The sequence below is a fragment of the Natator depressus genome, chromosome 7 (genome assembly GCF_965152275.1).
Source record: "Natator depressus isolate rNatDep1 chromosome 7, rNatDep2.hap1, whole genome shotgun sequence".
Classification (NCBI taxonomy): Eukaryota; Metazoa; Chordata; order Testudines; family Cheloniidae; genus Natator; species Natator depressus.
The window spans coordinates 92,721,418-92,741,823 of NC_134240.1; the positions used below are offsets into that span (position 1 = coordinate 92,721,418).

The 20,406-nt window shown below is 39.8% G+C and overlaps 1 protein-coding gene across 4 annotated transcripts in view; it reads right to left on the reverse strand.

The window, feature by feature from the left end:
- EXOC6 (exocyst complex component 6) overlaps window positions 1-20,406 on the reverse strand; it is a 175,810-nt gene that overhangs the window by 28,645 nt on the left and 126,759 nt on the right. For all 4 annotated transcript variants that reach the window (XM_074959080.1, XM_074959079.1, XM_074959082.1 and 1 more), the window contains one exon: window positions 4,486-4,559. In XM_074959080.1, the coding sequence (XP_074815181.1) occupies window positions 4,486-4,559 (74 nt within the window). The remainder of the gene's footprint in view (window positions 1-4,485; window positions 4,560-20,406) is intronic.

Consider the following 20,406-nt stretch of genomic DNA (forward strand, 5'->3'; position numbering starts at 1 on the left):
TCAAAGACCAGGATGTAAAAGCATACTATGGAACTTTTAGTATTCTGTAGCAGTGTCCACACAGGACATTACTGTGCAGCTAGCTAAGCTAGTGCGCTGTAGATTCACACCTGGGCTTGCTACAGAGTAACATCCCATGTAGTCACGCCCGAGTCCTTTTGAACATGGGAAGAGATTTTTCACCTATCTATAATCCCAAGGTGGTGTGGCTGTGTGGGGAATGGAGCCCTTATGTGCCTCTGTTCTGGGCAGGGACTACCTGAAGTGCTCCTTATACTTCAGTGACACCAGTCTATGGAGAGAGGGAAGGGCAGAGAGACAGAGAAACCCTTGCTACCCACCAGACTCTGAACCCCTTTCCCTGGCAGAGCAATGATCCTTGACCTGAAAGCCAGACAAGCACAATTCCATTTTATGTAACAGCCTGTGGTAGGACTACACAGGAGCGATAGGTTTCTCTGAATAACCAGACATGCTGCAGGGTGGGGGAGAGTCCATGAGCCTGAAAATCCCCACCTAACAGGCAAAGGAGAAAGGTTTAATTATTATTATTTCCTATTCTTGTCCTTTCAACCTGTTTCCCTTCATTTCTGCCACTCCCTTTCTTTCTTCAAATTACACATGATCCAGCTCATTTGCATTTGGCATCAGGGCTGCTGTTCTATATAAGTCTCCTAAATCCTCATTCAGCAGTGTTGGTTTCCTTTTTTCTCCTCTCCTTCCATTCCCCCACCCTCGGGACTTCAGCCTCCACGTTGATCACCCCATTGGCTCTCGCTGACTTTTACTGATCTCCCTGTTTGATTTGCGCCCCCACTCCATGTAGGGGTGATTCCTTGTCTTTAGCCAACAAGTTGCCTACAAAGATAAACAATTCCATGATCTTCACATAACACTTACTTTCACTTACCCCTGACCTTCCCTTAGCTGTTATCATTGTAGTGTAATGTCCAGTCTTAGTACATAAGCTCCTTTGGACAGAGACTGTCTCTTTTTGGTTTTATAAAATGCTAAGCACACATTACTAGCTATATAAACAACAACAATCAATGTAGATATTTTCATAATTTCTTTTAGCAAGAAGAGTATGCAACCCGTAGTCCACATTTCCTTCCTGCTCCATTCTCACTAACCATTTTTTTTTACATCCTGTCCTCTGCCTTCTATTCTTAAAAGAATGACTATACAAATATTTTGCAATGGTATTAAATAAAAAAATTAAAAATCCCCTAAGAACCACTACAAACCTCATCACTTAGCATTCCAAGTTCAAAGCATGTTTCTTTGCCAAACCTTCACTAATAAACACACACAGTACAGCATACAAAAGTAAAAAACATATAAAAAATAAAAGAAAATCTACACACAAAACTTTTTCCCTTGAGAGAGAGGAAGGCAGAAAGGGAGAATGACAGAACCATGTTCAACACACGCTGGTCACTTAATGCACTGCTGGAAGTTGCTCAGATACCATTGTGATAGAAATGGTACGAGAATCTAAGTAGAGTCGAGTAGAGTGGAATCTAAGTAGAGTGGAAAAAACATGGTCCTTAAGGAACAAAGTTGTTATTTTTTTGGTGGGGGTGTACGAGGTCATGGTAAGACAATGAGAGCACCACAATCAGGAAGAGGAATGGGACCTGACTGCAGAAAGCTGCTGCTGCTAGGTGCAGCTCTTCTTGATAGCTTTTCTCCTAGAGCTGTGGAGAGGATGTGGGGGAACTGGGCTTGCAATGTGAGGACTGGGACCTGACTGTTCAGAACTATTACTGGCAGGGAGAGATAGCGGCTCAGGAGTTGCTAAGAGGAAAGCACTTTCAGTGTGCTCTTTAGAAGCAGCGACCTCCCCAGTCCGCTCCTTGCACCCCACAGTAACCATGTAAGCTTCGTTATCCTCCTGGTTCTTCCAAAGCTGGTTCCTTATAAGTTAGATTTATTTCTTGTGGCTGAGTGTTCCAATACTACATTGCCCTATCCTTGTTAATCTTATACATTGTCCTGATACGACACAGAGGGAGTAAGCTGTTGTTGAAATAACTGGCTTCCATTAGCAAGCATGTGATTGGCAGGATGATAAAGTCTTTTCCATCACAGGTCAGCTACTTTTTAAAAAGAGGGCAATCCTGCTGATCCATCTTTTAGCTACAGTCTCTCACTGAGTCCCAATTCTCCTGCCTTTTAGCTTTGATATGGTTCAAGCTTTCCCCCTTGTATCAGCCCCTACCTGTCATCAACTCCTCTGTACTGAACAGCAAATATCAGGAGTTTGACCTCAGGGCACAGTCCGGGTGGGCAGGTAAAACCTGACCAGTGGACCTACTTCCTTATCTTTCATATCCCACAATTCATGAAGAAGTATCAAATTCAAACTAAAAAACAGAAGCATGACCTTTTATAAGAAGTTTCTGAAAAAGGCTATGTTGCCTTTCTAAGTTTTCTTGAAAAGAACTGTCATCTACCCTATTAAGAGAGAAATGGATGACAAAAAAGGAAGAGAGGGAAAACAGTGTTAAATCCTTACTAAAAGGTAACTGTTGCTCTTTATGAATACCTGAATCCCTATGAGTTTCTCATGAGACACACAAGAAATATAAAAGAAAAAATAAACAAAATATGCTATATAACTATTCTACAGCTAGAGGCTCAATAACAAGCTAATTGCCTAAAGTTCTGAAGTTTATAAAATATCTGAAATTTTGTAGATTCCCAGTATGTGCAAAAGACACTCTGTGAAGTATTATACAGCATAAAAAGAATTCTAGACACGTACTGCTAATCCAAGCACAATTTAAATAATCATATATAAGCAGTACCATAAGTATTTATCTAGCATATTCAACAACTAGTACTTAAACATACAAAAATATTATTTATTTCCTATAGTAAATGCACACATACTCGTCCCATGCTCCTGCACAGCTGAAAATTACTTTTTTCCTGAAAGAAATGTAGTCTCTTCAAAGATTTATAGGATTTATGGTAATGAAAGTTGCAAAGAAGTTGTGCCACAATGAAATCAATCTTTAAACTTCTCTTCCCTTCAACTAAACTACTTACTGTAGTACAAAGTGGAAGACATTTAATGGCCTACAACACTAGTAATAAGGGAGGATATAAAAATCCAAAAGGATGAAGTCTACTTGTCAGCCCGGGACCTCTGATGTAGAATACCAAAAGGAGAACTATATTTCCACACATCGAATTGCAGTTTCTGAAATTCTTCTTCCACTTCTCTTATCTACAGACATCACATTTCCATTGTATAGCTTTAACACCAGGCTATGGGCCTGATCTTCTGCTCACTTATTCCAGATTTACACCACTGTAACTTCATTGATCGCAAAGGTATCATTAAACCTGTGTAAGCGATCTTAGAATCTGACCCTATACCTTTTAACTTTATCACTGAAAAAGCTGCTCCCCCTCCTCCCTGTTTTTTGCTCATTAGCATGAGAGAGGGGAAGACTATCTGCAAAATGATTTTACAACAGGATTTTCATTTTTTGAGAAGATTTGGATTGCCGTGAGAAAGCTATGCAGAAGCGAAAACACTGTGAATATACAGATAATCTGGCATGGAACCCTTCTTAGATTACCCCTTTTTTCTAGATGACTTTTGTCAAGTGGCAACACTGCTGAATAATGTTGTCAAAGGGCTTGGAGTGCTTAAGTCAATCCCATCTTTATTTGATTAACTATTCATTTCACAATTCAGGTAACACTTTTACTATATTTGTGAAACAAAAGAAAACAAAAAGTATGATAAATCCTTTTTTTAAAAAAAAGATAATATCAGGTTAAAAAAAACTGAGGAAGATGAATTGTTAGTGATGGACACAGCATAAGAACCTAACGAGAACAGGAAACAGAAGTAATGGGATGAAACAAAGATAAGTAAGATTCAGTCTGGAAAATTTTCCTTATGGTGAGATCTGTGGAACAGTCTTCCCAAGGGAGGAGTTTGGAGCCCATCACTGAAGACATTTAAAATTAAAATGGACATAGCATTAGAAATCAGTCATCACTAGCGTGGAATATGGCAGCAGTTTAACAGGGTAAAACAATTCTACATAACCGTTTAGGACAGGCAGTAGGGAACAATACTATGTCAAACTGAAAATGCAGGATGTAATTCAGTAGGCAGAAGGTAATTGCCTGAAATGGAATCAGGCCAGCACACCGACATGTATACTCTTGCATAAAGAGTGACACGATATCTAGACAAGTAGTGAGGACCTCAATTTAACATTTTATCCACAAGATGGCACCTTTGGTAGCACAGTGCCCCCTAACATCATGCTGGGGAAACAGTTTAATACTAACTCACAGGGAAGAGTCCCACTAATACCACCTAAAATAACTGCTGTTTTTCAACAGCGGTTACACTGAGAAGTCTAAAAACATGAGAGATCATTGAATTGTAACAACTTCGGCACTAATCAAAAGGGGGAAATCAACAGGATAAAAAACCAACTAATGTCTTACTTGTCTGAGGTTGATGAAAGCTAACTGCAGGGTGTCCCCATGGAATCCTGGCACAGGCTCAGAACTAGCGAACACTGTAAGCAAAGTTTAGAAATATTAAGGAGACAGAATTAAAAAAAAACCAAACTAACAGCAACTTCTATTCACTAAAAATGTGGGATACTACAACGGAGTAGACATTAACTATTTTGATAGAAATCAGAGATTATAACTATTAATTCACATTCTCTATCATTTAAAACTCTTATAATCCTTAATTATGATACATTTATCCTACATAAAGTTTAAAACCAGTAATAATACTCCGATCACGTGAGCAGCACACTTTATACTTTTGTCCTGAGGTGACTGATTACAAAAGCATTTTGAAACGATACCGATTCCATGGCCGTCAACGTATTTTTAAACATCTGCTTTTGTCACAGCATCTGCTCAATAAAAATCTCACCTCTAGTCAAACAGCAGTAAAAGGCAGACACTTAGATGGGAGTTAGCTTAATGTGCAGACAACAGGTGGAAAGTTCTAAGCACCATAATCAGAACAGAGGTGGAATGTCTGCTCATGCCTTTTAACAAGTTTTTTGATAATGGAATTTTGCTCTTTAAAAAGCCCAAAGTAGGTTGTCAGAATTGGAAGGCTGAAGTATGTTCAAAAGCAAAAAAAAAAAAGGGGGGGGGGAATGGGGACATATATTAAAAAACTAGCTGCATTATTTCAGTAAGATGTATGACCATTGATATTTGCTGTTAAAGTGTTTTAAAAATCAGATTTATTTTTAACAACTTATTTTTATGCAGTTTAAAATAAAGCTAGTGAATTAGGAAAGAAAGCAGGAAAAGGGCACAGCTTATTGAAGATTTTGTCTTTGTAAAATAAAAGTTACAAGGAACTTGAAAATTAATTTAAAAAATTCCACAATAAGATGCAACATAAATGAACCCACAATTAGGAAAAAGGCAGAGTGGATGATCTAATCTAATTAAAATTGTCCAGTGGAAGGTGATGAATCCTTCAGGAAGGAGAAAGCAACAGTCACGACCAGCAGTGCATCAAGGTGCTAGCCAGACCCACTTCTGCTTCTCCCTTTGCACCCTCTTGTGGAGCTTTTTGGGCACAATGCCCCAGCAGTTCCTTCCCTTGCTCTCAGGAGCACTACATGGGGTGAAGCCCTCCACAGAATTTCCAGCAGAAATGGCCATTTTAAGGTGGCTCCTGGATGCAGCAGCTACACCCACTGCCACCAGGGGCAAGTTGATCCCTTTTTGTCCTTTTATGGAGCTAGGACTTTGGGGGCACATGACCCCAGCAGCGCACCTCACCCCCCCCCCAACAACACTGGAGGAGGGGGAAAAGCCCAGGTGCCCCAATGAATCATCAGTTCCAGACACTCTGTACTCTTTGTGGGGTGGTGAGATTGACTTTTGGATGCAGGAGGTATGGGAAAGGGGAATAACTGAATGCTTAGACTCTGGTGGCATTATACCAAACCTAGACCACAGGGACATCAGAGCATACACTTCATATACGATCAACAGAATTTCTACCATCTTGCACCTGACAGCTGCAGGGACCCAACCTAGCCCCTCTGGACAGCAACAGAGCAGGAAAACCATTGGTGCATGGTGTCCTTCCAGTCCCAGTTAGGATAAGTGCCCAAAGAGGAGGGGACCCATCAGCTACAGGAGTTGTGGGGATGACTTATATTTAAAAAAAAGGAAATAATGATACTAAGTAGATTGGAAGTTGGGAATAGTCTATTGTATACAGGGGTGAAAACCAACCAAGCAAATAACAGGCAGGCAACAAACCGACACTTTCTGGGAGCAGGAATGTTAAGGGAGAGCATAGGCTATGGGTTTGGCACATTTTTCAAAGCTTAAATGATTCACAGCCAAAAAGTTGTGCACATTGTAAGGCTATTGGACCACAAGATCTTATTACTCTTCCTTCATCCTTCTTCTATTTCTTGTTACATTCACTTGCTGCATTGTGTCTTTCTTTAAGCTCTTTGGGGCAAGGACTGCCTCAACGCTGTCTACGTACATTTTTCTGCATGCAACTTAACATTGCCATTTCCTGACATCTAAGTGCCTTTTTATCTTAACATTCTTGTAATTCAGTTTTTACATATGGAAATTCATACGTTTTAAAAATTGAAAAATGAAGAATTTCTTTCACCATATTCAGCTATTTGCTAGATGTCAGTGGAATGCTCTGTACTGCTCAATATGACCAGTCATCAGAGGCAAAAGCCCTTGCCTCATTCCATACACCCCTTTCTACCCTGTATGGAAAAAGACAGGACTCTAGAAGAGTCCTGTCTCCAGACATTTACACCCACACTTATTGTATAGCAGAAGACAGCAGAAGTCTTCCCCACACACCTTCCCAGCACTGTCTCTGAACTTTCCTAGGTATTTATACAGGCACTGAATCCATAGAATGATGGCAGGCAAATAAAAGGTCACATTACAAATCCAGTGTGTATGCACAAAGTATATTTTAGAAAGCCATATAACTTTGACATTCAAACCCAGTTTCTATCATGTTACCAAAGGCACATTTACAACCTGGAGATTATCTTCCCACCAAATCTCAACCTTTTGCTATGTACCACAGCTGTACTAGAGATGGTTAAACAAAGAAGCATATTGCTAATAATAATAAATCATATACGGGCATGCTTTTTAAAATCTGTTAGCTTTGTGCAAGTCTATTCTTCTCACTCTAGGGTAGGTTCTTACATTCATAAAAATTGGTCTTTGCTGTCTTAAATAGTAAGTAGGGCTCATATGGAACACTAGGTTGTTGTTATTTAACTATTAGTGGTGCATACAGCAACAACTCTATTTAAGGCTGTAGAAGTGTTTCAATTCTAATGGGTCACTTTCTGTTTTTTACCTTCCTGGCTGACATTTAGCAGGTTTGTTCTAAGAATGGGAGTGATTTTTTTTAAAGGACATTTGAATACAAATGGTTTAGCTGTTTTCAAGAGAGTGAAGAGAAGAGAATGATTATAATATATTTGCCTTGTTATACAACAAATCTGCAACTTTTTTAATACAGCATTTTTCATCTGCAGATGTCAGAGCATTTTACAAAAGAAGGTAGGTACCACTGTCTTAATTTTACGGAAGGGAAACTGAAGCGTACAGTAGGTCAGTGGCAGAACTGAAAACAGAACCTAGGTCTCCTGACTCCCGAGTCCAGTGCCCTATCCACCATACCACATTGACTCCCTGGAAGGGTAAAATGTAGGTTTGCAAAGAGGTTAGCTAGAAAATGTTGAAAGTCAAATGAAAGCTGACATACAGAAAGAAGATACTGGTTCAACTAATGGAAAGAAAAAATAATAAATGGCCCCAATCAACCAAACAGCTATGCATACAATTAACTTCAGCATGGAGCAGTCCCATTGAGTTCAATGAGATCAGTCCCATGCCTAAAGTTAAGCATGTGTAAAAGTGCTTTCAGTAGTATATACACCATACCAATAAAGTGTTTTGTACAAATGGGCAAAATAGAGACTAAAGACAATCCTAACGGGCAACTGTCAACTATAAACGTAGAGTAAGACTATTAGAGGCATAGTTTATTATTTGCATAATAGTAATGCTCTGGCCCCAGTCAAGGATCAAGGCCCTTCTTGAGGGCATCTAAAAGTGATTGCCAAAGCATTTGAAAAAAAATTAAATAAAATTTTTGACAATAAAGCAATATCAGAATTTATTAATTTGGACAAATATATTAATTTACAATAAAAATTAGTTTAATTTTCACTAACCAAAGTTTTCATTAAAAAAAAAATCTGCATTTTAGACCAGATCCAAGACCAATAGAAATGTGTGGTAAGTCATATACCATTGTTCATTAACTGTTGGTTAGTGCTGATTGATTAATAGTGACCAACGTATTTAAATCTGATTTCTGAGATGCTTGTGTTTCCTGTATTAGGAAACATACTATATCAGTGATATAGCTAACATTCTATGCAGAGGGTGGGGAAAGATTCATTGTAGAAGTATTTTTGAAAAAATAAAGTTTGGAGCATTGGTGGGAGGAGAGCTGTCAAAAATTAAATTTTAAAGAGAAAGTATTAGCTTTTTTTGTTAAACAAACCATATCAAGAAAATATTGCCTGCACACCTACTGGCATAAGAAAATCTCCTCATATTTTCCTGGACTGTGAAACCACACTTCTTCACTACTTCCAACTCTAAATGACAACATATCCTACTATTATCTTCTGTAGGCATTCCATGACTGCCATTTTTTCCAAGGACAGGGACTGTAATTCTGTCAAGCCCAGTTGTCAAATACAGTGCCAAGCTCATGGGAATTACATTTGATGTGTTCCTGAAGCCCAGTAGTTTCTTACATTGGGGATTTCTTCAGCAACTTGCCATAGAGAACATCTAAGGAAGAGAATTAAATGAGCTGTAGCCTAAAGATATCCGCTCTTTCGGGGCAGTCCGTAAATTACATAATGCAATGGGGGATGGGGCAGGAGGAAAGGTCCTCAATTTTTTGTGTTTGTTTCAGTGTTACAAGATGCGGATGGGTCTTGAAAATCACTCAAAAATGTGTTATGTAATTTATGGACAGTTTTTTTTATTATGTGTTGTGTGTGGGGTGGGGCCCCCAAAATATTCCTGTTTAGGGCTCCCAATGGGCTAGCATCGCCTCTGATTATAGATATAATTTTGAAGCCAGAAGGGACCCTAGTTGTGGCAAAGGTCAGACAAGTAGATTTTTGTCTGGGTTACCACATTTCCATGACCATTTTATGATGCTAATTAGGTATTTTATACTGCAGAACGTTTTAAGTGGACCAAAAGTAACATCTAGAGTTAAGGTTGTCAGTGTATCCATTATAAAGGGTTCTGTCTAGATACTGATAAATGTTGCCATACTTTTATCTTTCAGGAAAAAAATCCTCCATATTTGTTCTCAGCCTGAGAGTGATATTTTTTTTTTTAATTTGACCAAAAATGATTGAGACATTTTGTACAAGATAGATAGAGAGAAAATTGCAAGATTTGCCATTAAAAAAATCCTCAGGGGTTTGGGAGAGAAACTTGAAATCTGGCAGGGAATTAAGTTGCATATATGCATTATGGTGGCCTGGTAAAAATCTTTGGTTTGGCCAAGTCATAAGAAAATGTACAGTATTTAGTTCATGCACCCTCTTTTTGTTCACAGGTCTCCCAGCACACTAATGGCACTGTTTAACACAAATATGCATTCACTACACAACCCTGCATCATTCAACATCCAGCCCATGCACTTAATGAACTTGGGAGCAAAGCAGAAATAATTTGCAATTATGTAATTAAAATATGGATAGTAAAATGTATGCAAAAGAGGGCCAAGTTTTAAGACTGTGCAGACAGCTTCAACTCTGGTATTTTCTGGTGTGAATGTTTTGTTCTTTTAACTAACTTTTGTATATAAAATAAGGATGTACGTTTAAATAATAAACCCTAGGGAGTCGCAAACCTTTTAGATTTTATAGGCCAAGTTCAGTGTACAATCCGGGACTCTTTGAATTCCTTCAGTCCTCCCCACAAATTCTCTCTGTGCCACCGTCCCATCCCCCTCTATTTCAGGGACTCCCTGCAACACTCCCCCTGTTCCCTTACCTCATGCCTGGGCTCTGTCTCTCCCATTCCTTTTCCCCTGATACCATCCCCTATTCTCCCCCACACATATGTGAGAAGAGCTGTGTGCGCCCCCCTTCGCCCTTCTCTTTCTGCTTATACCAGGGTCCCCCATTCTCCCTGCTGTCAGGAGGTCTGCGTGCCTCCATGCCAGGGGACTCTGGGTGCATCCCATTTCCCTCTTCCCCATGCTCCCCCCCTTTCCCTCCATACTAGGGCTCCTGACTCTCCCCCGCCAGGAATTCTGTGTACTCTCCTTTCCTCCCATACTTCTTATTGCCTCCTTCCCTCCTTTTGCCCCCATACCTCTCTTCTCCTTAATCCCCCATTCCATCTCTTACCAGGGTCCCCCATTCTCTCCTTATACCAGGGGCTGTGTGTATTTCCCAATTCCCCCCATCCCGCATGCCAGGTTTCCCCATCCCCCCTCTCCGATTGGGAGAATGGGCAGAGATGAAATAGGGGTATTGTTATGCTGGAAAGTATTAATTGGTGTCATTAACCAGTTCTTTGATCTACAGACAATTGCAGAGGTGCTGAAGCTGTGGCCGTGCTAAACAAACGGCAATGGATCTGTGTGTCCCCAATTTCTCCCCTCTGGTTTTCCAGTTTTCCCCCAAATCAATAGGGTTCTGCTCATTAATGCCTGGAATGTTTCCTGAAATTTTAGAATTGATTGGACGTGGCGTTCAAATATTATTGTGTTACATCCAAACACAGAAATGCCATCAAGTTAAGCTGTAAGGCCTCACAAACTCTGCCAAAAAGTACACAATTATTTTAATTTATATCTTAAGACAAAGAACATCTCTGCTATGCTGAAATTTAGGTTATCTGTAACAGTAAACAGTGATAATACTGAGCCTCTCTGTAATTCTATATTTAACAAAATGCCAGGGTCTACTATTTATTTTATGACAAAAAATCTTTACCTATTAACGATCCCTAAGCATATGCAACCATCACTTCATGTCTGTGACTTGCTCAGTGTACAGGCCTGGAAATTCAACATTTACTTTCAGAGCATAAATGAATGATTTGCACCTAAGTGACAGAAACTTAAATTTCGGTACATGCTTAAGGTCATAAGTTAACTGAGCACAGCTGTTTCTTCACCTTCATAGCATTGCTTCTTGGATTCTAACTCAAGACAGCAAAGCTGTAAATTAATTTTTAACCCCAGAACATGAAGATTTAAGGCCAAATCATGACCCAAAAATCATTTCAGCATCACAGAGCCTTTAGCAGCTTTGCAGCGCTGTTGGACTTCCCAGCTGCTCAACATACCCTGAGGGGACCTTCCCTGAGGCTGTCAACTAGCACTTAAAAGTCACCACCCAACTCTGCCCACTGAACGCGTGATGTCCCTCTCTTCCCCCAAACTGCCATGAAGGATGACCTCAGGTGAGTTAGTGCCAACATGACTTCCCAGGAGAGGGGAGTTCAGCCAGCAGACTGAGTAGGCTATGGAGCAGGAGACGGTCTCCTGCAAAGAAACAATAGGGCTTTGGCTCCTCAACCTCTTACTTGTCTGTATGTGAGGCCACCTGCAAATGGGTTAAATAAAGTGAAATAGGGTCCAAATTACCTCTTCCCCCTAAGGCTGCTGCAACCCTATCCAGGCACAATATGGCAAAAAAAGGGAAGATCTATGAGAGAGTGGTTGGACGGGAATGGAAGCAGGAGCTGATTTGCATTAATCCTCTTATCTCCAAGAAGTTTCTGCAATTCTATGTCCTTTTATGGACTGGGTTCAAATCCCTTCCATCTCTCTTACACACGAGCCTAACTGCCCTAAGTGTCAGCCAGGCTGATGCACAGGTGGGTTATGAGGCCTGCTAAGCTTTGTGTGCCTCTTTGTGACATTTAATCCTTCATCAGGATGTCGCTCTTTATCTTTTACAAACAATGATATAGCAAAACTCTTTGGTAACTTTCTCGCTATTAGTATTTCTAAATCAGTTACCATTTCATTAAAAAATGCTGATGTCAATATATCCAGAATGGCATGATGTTTTAAATTAAAACTTTATATCCCCTTAAACCACAGACCCTGAGTTCTACAATTATGCCAAGCATAAGCCCAAATTTAAATATATATTTTGACAGACACTGTCCATGGCAAGTCAAATTTTCCCACAAACAGGTCTTTTGCTGCAGGTCTTATTCTATTTTAATAAATATATTTAAATGGTTTCAAATACTGTGGATCTAAACATACTGTCAGGTATAGTTTTTATTTTCAAAAAGCAATTTTAGTTCCGGTCACCTTAGATAGGAAACATTTCTACTTATATTTAATACTATAAATTACCAAATAATCTTAGCAATGACAGTCGTTTTAGAACATTACATGCATATATATCCGATTATATATTATTAGTGGTGGGCACACATCTAATGTGTTTGTAAGTCAGAAAATCCAAAAGTTTGGATGCTTTCCTGAAGCTTTTTCTGTGTACTTGTGGCTCTCCACCAGAACCAGTGCTCAGTCTCTCCTAGCAATCTCCCTTCCCCAAACAAACTCCTGCTACTCCTACCCACTGCATTGCAGGGAGAGACCCAAACAGCCTGCTACAGTTTGTGAATTTTATCCTCAGGAGGTGACCCCACTTTCCCTCAGTGTACTCGTATTCTGGCGCAAGCAGGAGGATTTCTCTGTAGCTTTTCTGCAACAGGCCTCAGTGACCCCTCTTAAATGATAATCAGAAAAAAACCTGGGAAACCCTAAACTTATCCCCATTCATACTAGCTGCAGATTACCACAGATATAAAAGACTGCAAAATACTCTTCACATTCTATAATATATAGGGAATAAAACAACTACTTCAGTTCCAGTAAGAACACCTGCAAAACCTCCACCCATCCCGTGAATCAAATCCAAAACTTTTAAAATTTTGGGAAAAGTTGATTAAGTTCCCCAATCCCCTCCCCCCAAATTTCTCCTGGAGACAGACCAGTCACAACATGCCTTCTTTAACATTTCTTTTTCTTCTCACACCCTTGTCTCCTTGGAAATGGGAAGGCCTGCCAACATAATTTCCTCTTTTAGCATCAGAGGAACTTCATCTTGAAGCAGCCAGGTAATCTGCTCCTTCTGTTCTCTAGCATCAGGAGCAAGTAACCTCGTTGCTGAGCCCTGCTGATCTGCCTCTTTAAAATGTAAACCAGTATGGATCCTCAAAATGCAATGCAGGATTGTGAAATCTCAGAGCATGCCACAAGAGCTCTTCCTCCATTCCCACAAGAATCTCTAGTCCTTGTACTTGTTTTATGACTAACAAAATTTCAGTCTTGAGGGAGGATAATACAGAATCTTTTTCAAACACTAAATTCACTAACAATTTTTTTAAGGAAACAAATTTTACAGGAAATCAAATTTTTGCCACTGTTCTCTCCATCTCCCGTTTGTATAATACACTACTTGTAAACCTGAAAGAATAAAAAAAAGTATCATTAAAATCAGAACAAATGTCTAGATTAGAATGTTGCTAAGAATTAAAATAATTAAAATGGCTATTTAGAAGCACTGAACTTTCTGCATTATACCTGAAAACTTTCGAATTCAGAATGCATCTGATATACCCTCCACTTCCCTGGGTCAATAAAACATCAAATCCATTTATCAAATACAGTAGGAAGCTACCTGCCATTTGTGAATTATTTGCACATCCCGAGTGCTAATGGAAATGTCACTGTCATAGCCATTAATCCAAAAATGTCAAAGAATAAAGCTGGATGAGGGCGATGAGCAAGAACATAAATCACAGCCAGCACAGCAATGCCTGGAATGCATCTGTGACAGACCTTATGAATGAATCTCCAACAACAAAGCAAGCTCTAGGCAGACTATGGTGCCTACCCTCTTATTTTGCACATTATAAGATGGTATTTTTTGTAAGATACTTATTCAGCAAACATTACATAAATGCTTATTTAGCTGTAGCTAAACACTTCGAAGGAAATATATTTGATCAAATAGATTTGCAGAGAAATTGTTATACTTTACATTAAAAACTTTGCAGAAAGAATTAAAATTTTACCGACAGTTGTATATAAAAATAAATGCTACAAGGCACCTGGGGTTATCCATTTTAGTTAAGCATGAAAACAGTTTATAAAATTATTACTCCCCAAGTCCCTCACACACACACAACTTTCGGAAACATTCACATTTTGGTCTGAAATTTTCCATGCTTAGTCTCTGCTATATGCTAAATTATTTTTGGGGGGAAACTTTGAACATTATCCTTTTGGCTAATTTTAAGTTATGGGAAAATTAAAAATCAGACTTCTCACTGTAAAAACATTCTAACCTCACGTTTTTGAGCAGGACGATAGCAAAAAAGCTAGAACTTGTAGAGACACAGTCCTGATTAAAAACAAAATCCTTCAATTGGTTTAGGAAAATGTAAAAAAGAAAGTTATATGTGACTGAGAAGTCACTTAGAGCATTCTCACTAGAGAGATGCTAAGATTATAGTACAGCTTACTGGAACCCTGCCTTCTCTGTGATATCACGGCACACTTTCCCTGTATGGCCTGAGGAGGGAGGGGCTGCTGCTGGGAGAATATTCAGGAGGCAGACTATAAAAAGTCTCTTTGAAACATATAATGAAATCTAAAAGAAAGGCCAATAAAACCATGGGCTTGGAAGATTATTACAGTTTATTTAATTTCATTTCTAGAAATATAGAAAATGTAAGTTAATTATCCTAGCTTACTGAGTAAAAGTTGAAAAAGGAAAAGCATTCCCTCTCAACCTAATAGGGGGCAGAAAACCCACATTCAGGAGTAGATTGTTGGGTCTCAAGCAATGAACAGGTCATTATGTTGTGCAAGTAAAAGTAACATTACATCACTGTTTCAGCCAACCCCATGGCATTTGAGCAATGAGCAATATGGTAGTGGCTCTCGAGTTCCTACTAAATCTGTCTTTATATTCAGGTACAACTTTTTAGAAAGGAAGGGAGTAGGAAGTTAATGTGGTACACATAGTCAGTTATGACTTTTACACATACACGCTGAGTCTTATAGTCATAAACCACAGAACAATCTGGCTGTAAACAGCATATCCTCAAAGATTCTGTCAGGAAATGAATAACTATCTCAGGAAGGGATGGAGAGGAAGAATTTTTTCAGAGAATTAAATAAAACTCTAACATATTTATACATAGCAAACATATGTATTAATTGTATAGGAATTATAGGTAGAGCTGTTAGCAATGCATGTAGTTAAGGTTGCCCAATACTTTTCATTATTCATTATTGTGCCAGAATCACAATCTGGTCCCTGGTTTCAGAGCGGTCGCCGTGTTAGTCTGTATCAGCAAAAACAACAAGGAGTCCTTGTGGCATCTTACAGACTAACAAATTTATTTGGGCATAAGCTTTCGTGGGCTAGAACCCACTTCAACAGATGCATGGAGTGGAAAATACAGTAGCAGGTATATACCGTACATGAAAAGATAGGAGTTGCCTTAATAAGTGGGGGAGTCAGTGCTAATGAGACAATTCAATTAACAGTAGAATACCAAATAACAGTAGATACCCTGGCTCCCCCTTGCTTGGGGGAGGGAAGGAGAAGAGGGGCAAATGGGAGTAATTTGTGCCAGCCCTATAGTTGGACCAGATTACCTCCTCTGCACCAGCACATCTGTGCAGGCTGGTGGGGTTTGGGGGTTGACAAAGGCTCTGCCCACCCTCTGTCCTTGCCCACCTATTCCCTGCCTGCCTTTGCAGGGTGGGGATTAGAAACCCAGTGGAGGCCGCCACCCCCTGCAGCCCTGGATACTTGTAAGTCAGTACAGGGAAGTGAAGGAGCACTAAGCAAAACATAGACCTAGAATGCCCTGGAATGCTAGGGTGTGAGCAAGCTATCATGGAGGCACTGTCAGTGCTTTGGAGGCATGACCAGGCCTCTCAGCTTCTTAAATCCAACCACCCTGCCCTTAAACTACGTCTCAAACACATTTCTTTAAGAAGGCAAAGTAAACTGTAGTCTCAGCAACATGACGAATAAGACTGCAATCTTTAAGATCATGCATTACTCACTCAAGCAACTCCATGAACTTGTCTTCTTGTTGTCCACCCTTTAAACTTCTATCACCTTCCCCAAATATACTGGCATCTATTTCTGTTGTTCTTGTCTTAATTTGGGCCTGATCCTGTATAGTCTTTTGTCATTGATTTAATGCAATTACTTGCATGGGTAAGAGTTATTCATGAGGAAGGATTTGCAGGAGAATCCTGACATTGGAGGCTCTTTGTAGAACAAATAATAACAGATTCCCTGACCAAAGTGCCACGTACATCTTTAATGCTACATAAGTACAAAAATAATAAATAATAATAATAATGAAAGAAGCAAGACTATTTTGACTTGGAGGTAGATTATGCAGAGACCTTAGTTAACTCGCCGCTTGAGAGAAAAAAGTGAAAGAATTGAAAAATGCCACAAAAGTGCCAGATAAGATACCCTGTGGTGGGCTTTAGGTGAACCCATACTTGAGGGATAGCCCTTAGCCTTTGTTACTACATTAAACTATCATGAGAGTTAATTTGTTGGTAGCATAATCTGTTTAATTTTTTCCCCTCTAACAAAAAAGTAAATTGTTATGCTTCATTTGTTACAGCCAGTTTTTGGGTAAGCAGGGGATGATTGAGATAATGAACAGCAGCACCCTGTGTGTTTTTAACAAATGCAAAATAATACACAATAAAAGAAAAAACAACCTGTAAAGAGAAATAAAATGAAAAACGTACCCCAACACAGGACTGGGCATGACTTCCCACTCTGGGCATTGCAATCTGCCATTCCAGGTTGCAGCATCACTCAGACTTGGCCCCCCAGCCCCTCTGTCATGACAGAGGGTGGACGGGCCAAACCTGAGTGGTGCTACAATCTTGTGTGCCAGGTCGCAAGGTGGCCAGGCCAATCCTGAGCAGCACTGTGACCCCAGGTGCTAGGGGTCCACCACTGCAACACCCAGAAAGGGGAGCGGGGTCCAGTCCCATGGGACAGGAGCCACCACTGTGGGGTGAATGCAAGGCAGCCTTGCTCTGCACCTCTCCCCCCAAACACCATTCAAGGCCTTCCAGTCCCCAGGGTAGTACCCATCCTCCCCAGAGAGCCTCCCCACCCTCCCATCCCCTCAGGACCTCCCATGATAAAATGAAATAAACTTCCCCAAAAATCAAACAAATAATCATAAATTTTTTTTTTTACAATCACGGGGCTCTAATAATGAACATAACAAAACACTTTCTAGTAAGGTCTTTCCTTTCAGGAATATGAAATGTATCACAATACAGTTCTGTTTAATCTAACGTATTCTCTTGAATGGTTGGAACTTCCAGTTTACTATATGTAATGGTTCCTTGGGCAACACTTTCAGCCATAATAAATATCACTCTAGACATCATAAAATAGCCTTCAACTTCTGAATCATAAAAGCCATACATAGTACATTTTATTATTGACAGGGTTGGTAGCACTGCCTGTTATTAATATACCTATTATAGACCTTGTTTTCCGTTTATAACTTTGCCAAACTTTTACTGTTTGGGCTAGAATTTTCCAAGTTGAAAAATACCTCAAGTTGATTTTTTTTTTTAAAGTTTTAGCCAAAATGGTTCTGCCATTTTTGAGAACAAGGCTAGGGAAAATAGGTTTTGACATTTAAAAAAGTTGTGACCTTTCCTTTGTAAAGCTCTAGTAACTCCATGCTTTGGGGTAGGTATTTAAAATTTGGCATGGCGGCATGTGCATTTTGATATTCCTGTGAAAGTCTGCCCAAATTTAGCCAAGTAATAAGCCTTTGAAAAAAAAAAACTCAGTTTGCATGTTCTCTGCAAAGACTTCTTAATAGATTAGCATCCAAAATGTCTAAAGATTCCTTCCTCGGTTGCTTGACAGCTCCTAGTGTTGAGCATACTGGCATGCAACATCCCTAGAAAGCAACTGGACATTGCTCTAACCCTGTAACTGCTGCTGTCAACTGCTCTGGGCTGGGGTGTAGGCTGACACTGAGAACTGAGAGCAGGGAAACTGTTTCTCCTGTGCTTCCTCCCCCAGGCACCCTGGAGGATGAAGCTGCCTGACTTGAACGCAGAAGAGACAAGAGCCAGATGGTGAGAGAGGAAAAAGACTAGACTGGAACACGGAGCCTAGTGAACACTGGAACTGAGAGTGGGAGGAGAGAAGGAGAAAGAAGGAGTGGGGGACTGGGACACGTTGAGGAAGGAGACAGAGGTGGGGAAGGTGGGCAGGTTGGAACTGATTAGGCAAGGAGACTGGGAGCCCATGAGAGAAACAGGATTGGGGGTAGAAAACTTGGATGGGGAGACTGGGACTGGCTGGGTAAGGATACTGGGACTGGAATGAGAAGCCTAAGGAATGGAGACTGGCACTGGGTAGGCAAGGAAAAATGAACAGATGAGCCCTGGGTGGGAAGAGACCCAGGTCTGGGACAAGGACAGATTGGTGAAGATAGGGCAGAAGGGGTTGAGTTTGGGGAGAACAGGCAGAAGAGTATGTGCCCACTAGATCACATTCTCCTCCAGAATTTGGACTGGAATCCAAGTTTCCTGAGCCTCACCATTCTTCATCTGTCAGCAAAAATCTATGAAACCCAATGGGAAAGTGTGTTTTTTATCCTCCTCTAGAGCTGGTCCACAGAGAAAGACAACCTACTATTGCTATCAGTTACTCCATTAGCACACAAGACAGAGGGCTCAGCTGAGGAGATGAAGGTTCTAATCCTGCTGATGACCCATGTGGATGTTAACATGATGCTACATATTTGAATTTGTTTTTTCAGTTTGCTTTTTTTACAAACTTCAGAAATTACACACAAAAACTACATTAAAAGAACATTATTAAGGTTGCAAAATCAAGCACTCAAAACTTAGGATATGCCAGAATTAAGGTTGTCTATGAAGCCTTAATTTAGTCCCCTTGTATGTATACATTATGGTACAGTTTTTAACTACATGATTTCCACAGGCTCCCTATCTCATTTAGCACACAGGATGGATCTGTTCTGTTGTCTGTACGATACCTGCCTCACTGCAGAAATTTAAAGGTGTGTAGTGAATGAGGCAGGGGGACTGCAGGAAGAGAAAGGATGGTCTCATGGTTAAGGCAGTTGAATGCTGACCTGGAGAACTGGATTCCATCCCTGCCTCTGACATGGAGTTCTTATGTGATGCTGGGCAAGTCACTTAAATCAAACTTTTCACAGGTGGTAATTAATTGACTGCTTCTCATTTCCTAGGAGTCCAACTTGAGACACTGTGGTCTGATTTCCAGAACTGCTGAGTGCTCACAGCTGCAAATGAAGTCAATGTGAGACTTGCTTAAATATATAAAGTGCTGTATAAAGCTAAGTACTCTGAAAAATCAGGCCCATGGAGTCTCAAGGACACCTAAGCTGGCACCCAAGTTTGTGGGGACTTTTGACCTTAATCTTTCTATGTCTCAGCTCCCCATCCGTAAAATGGGAATAATATCCACTTATCACATAGGGATGTTGTGAAGATTGATTAATAAATGTTTGTGAAGCACTCAGTTAAGTATAGCAATGAGTGTCATAGAAAGCGTATGAGGTAATTATTATTCTGTATTTACAGCAAGATTTCAATAATAAATAAGGTAAATAAGGTCTGGGGTCACACATTGAACAATGAGACAAAATATTTAACTCATTAATTGAGCACCATCCATCCTGTGCATTGAATGAGGCAGGGTCTGTGGAAAAAATAGTATGTGATCATATAATTAAAGACTGTATCATAATGCAGATGCACAAGGGGATTGAATTAAGGTTGCACAGGCAACCTCTATTCTGGCATTTCCTAAGTTTTCAGTGGCTAACTATGAAACCTTAATGTTCTTTTAACATAGTGTTTTGAGTGTAATTTTATGGTAGACTATAGCTTTGTATTACATAGTGATTATTATGCTACTAGAAGACACAATAGAAGGACAATTCAATCTAAGCAATGCTTAGTTTCATTAAAAAACTTTCCAAGTGCCTTAATATTCAGGGTCTTTATTTAAAACCGTCTAACTGTCAGCATTTTCGGGTCCTGAATATTTAATACCCTTTAAAAAATTAAGATGTCATAAATTAATATTTTCATTTAAATAATTTAACTTCATCTGGAAAATTATTCTCACAGTTATCTACATAACCAAAAATGGTACTTTCAAATATAGGTGAAATAAAAGCATAAGCAAAAGACAAAATTTTTGT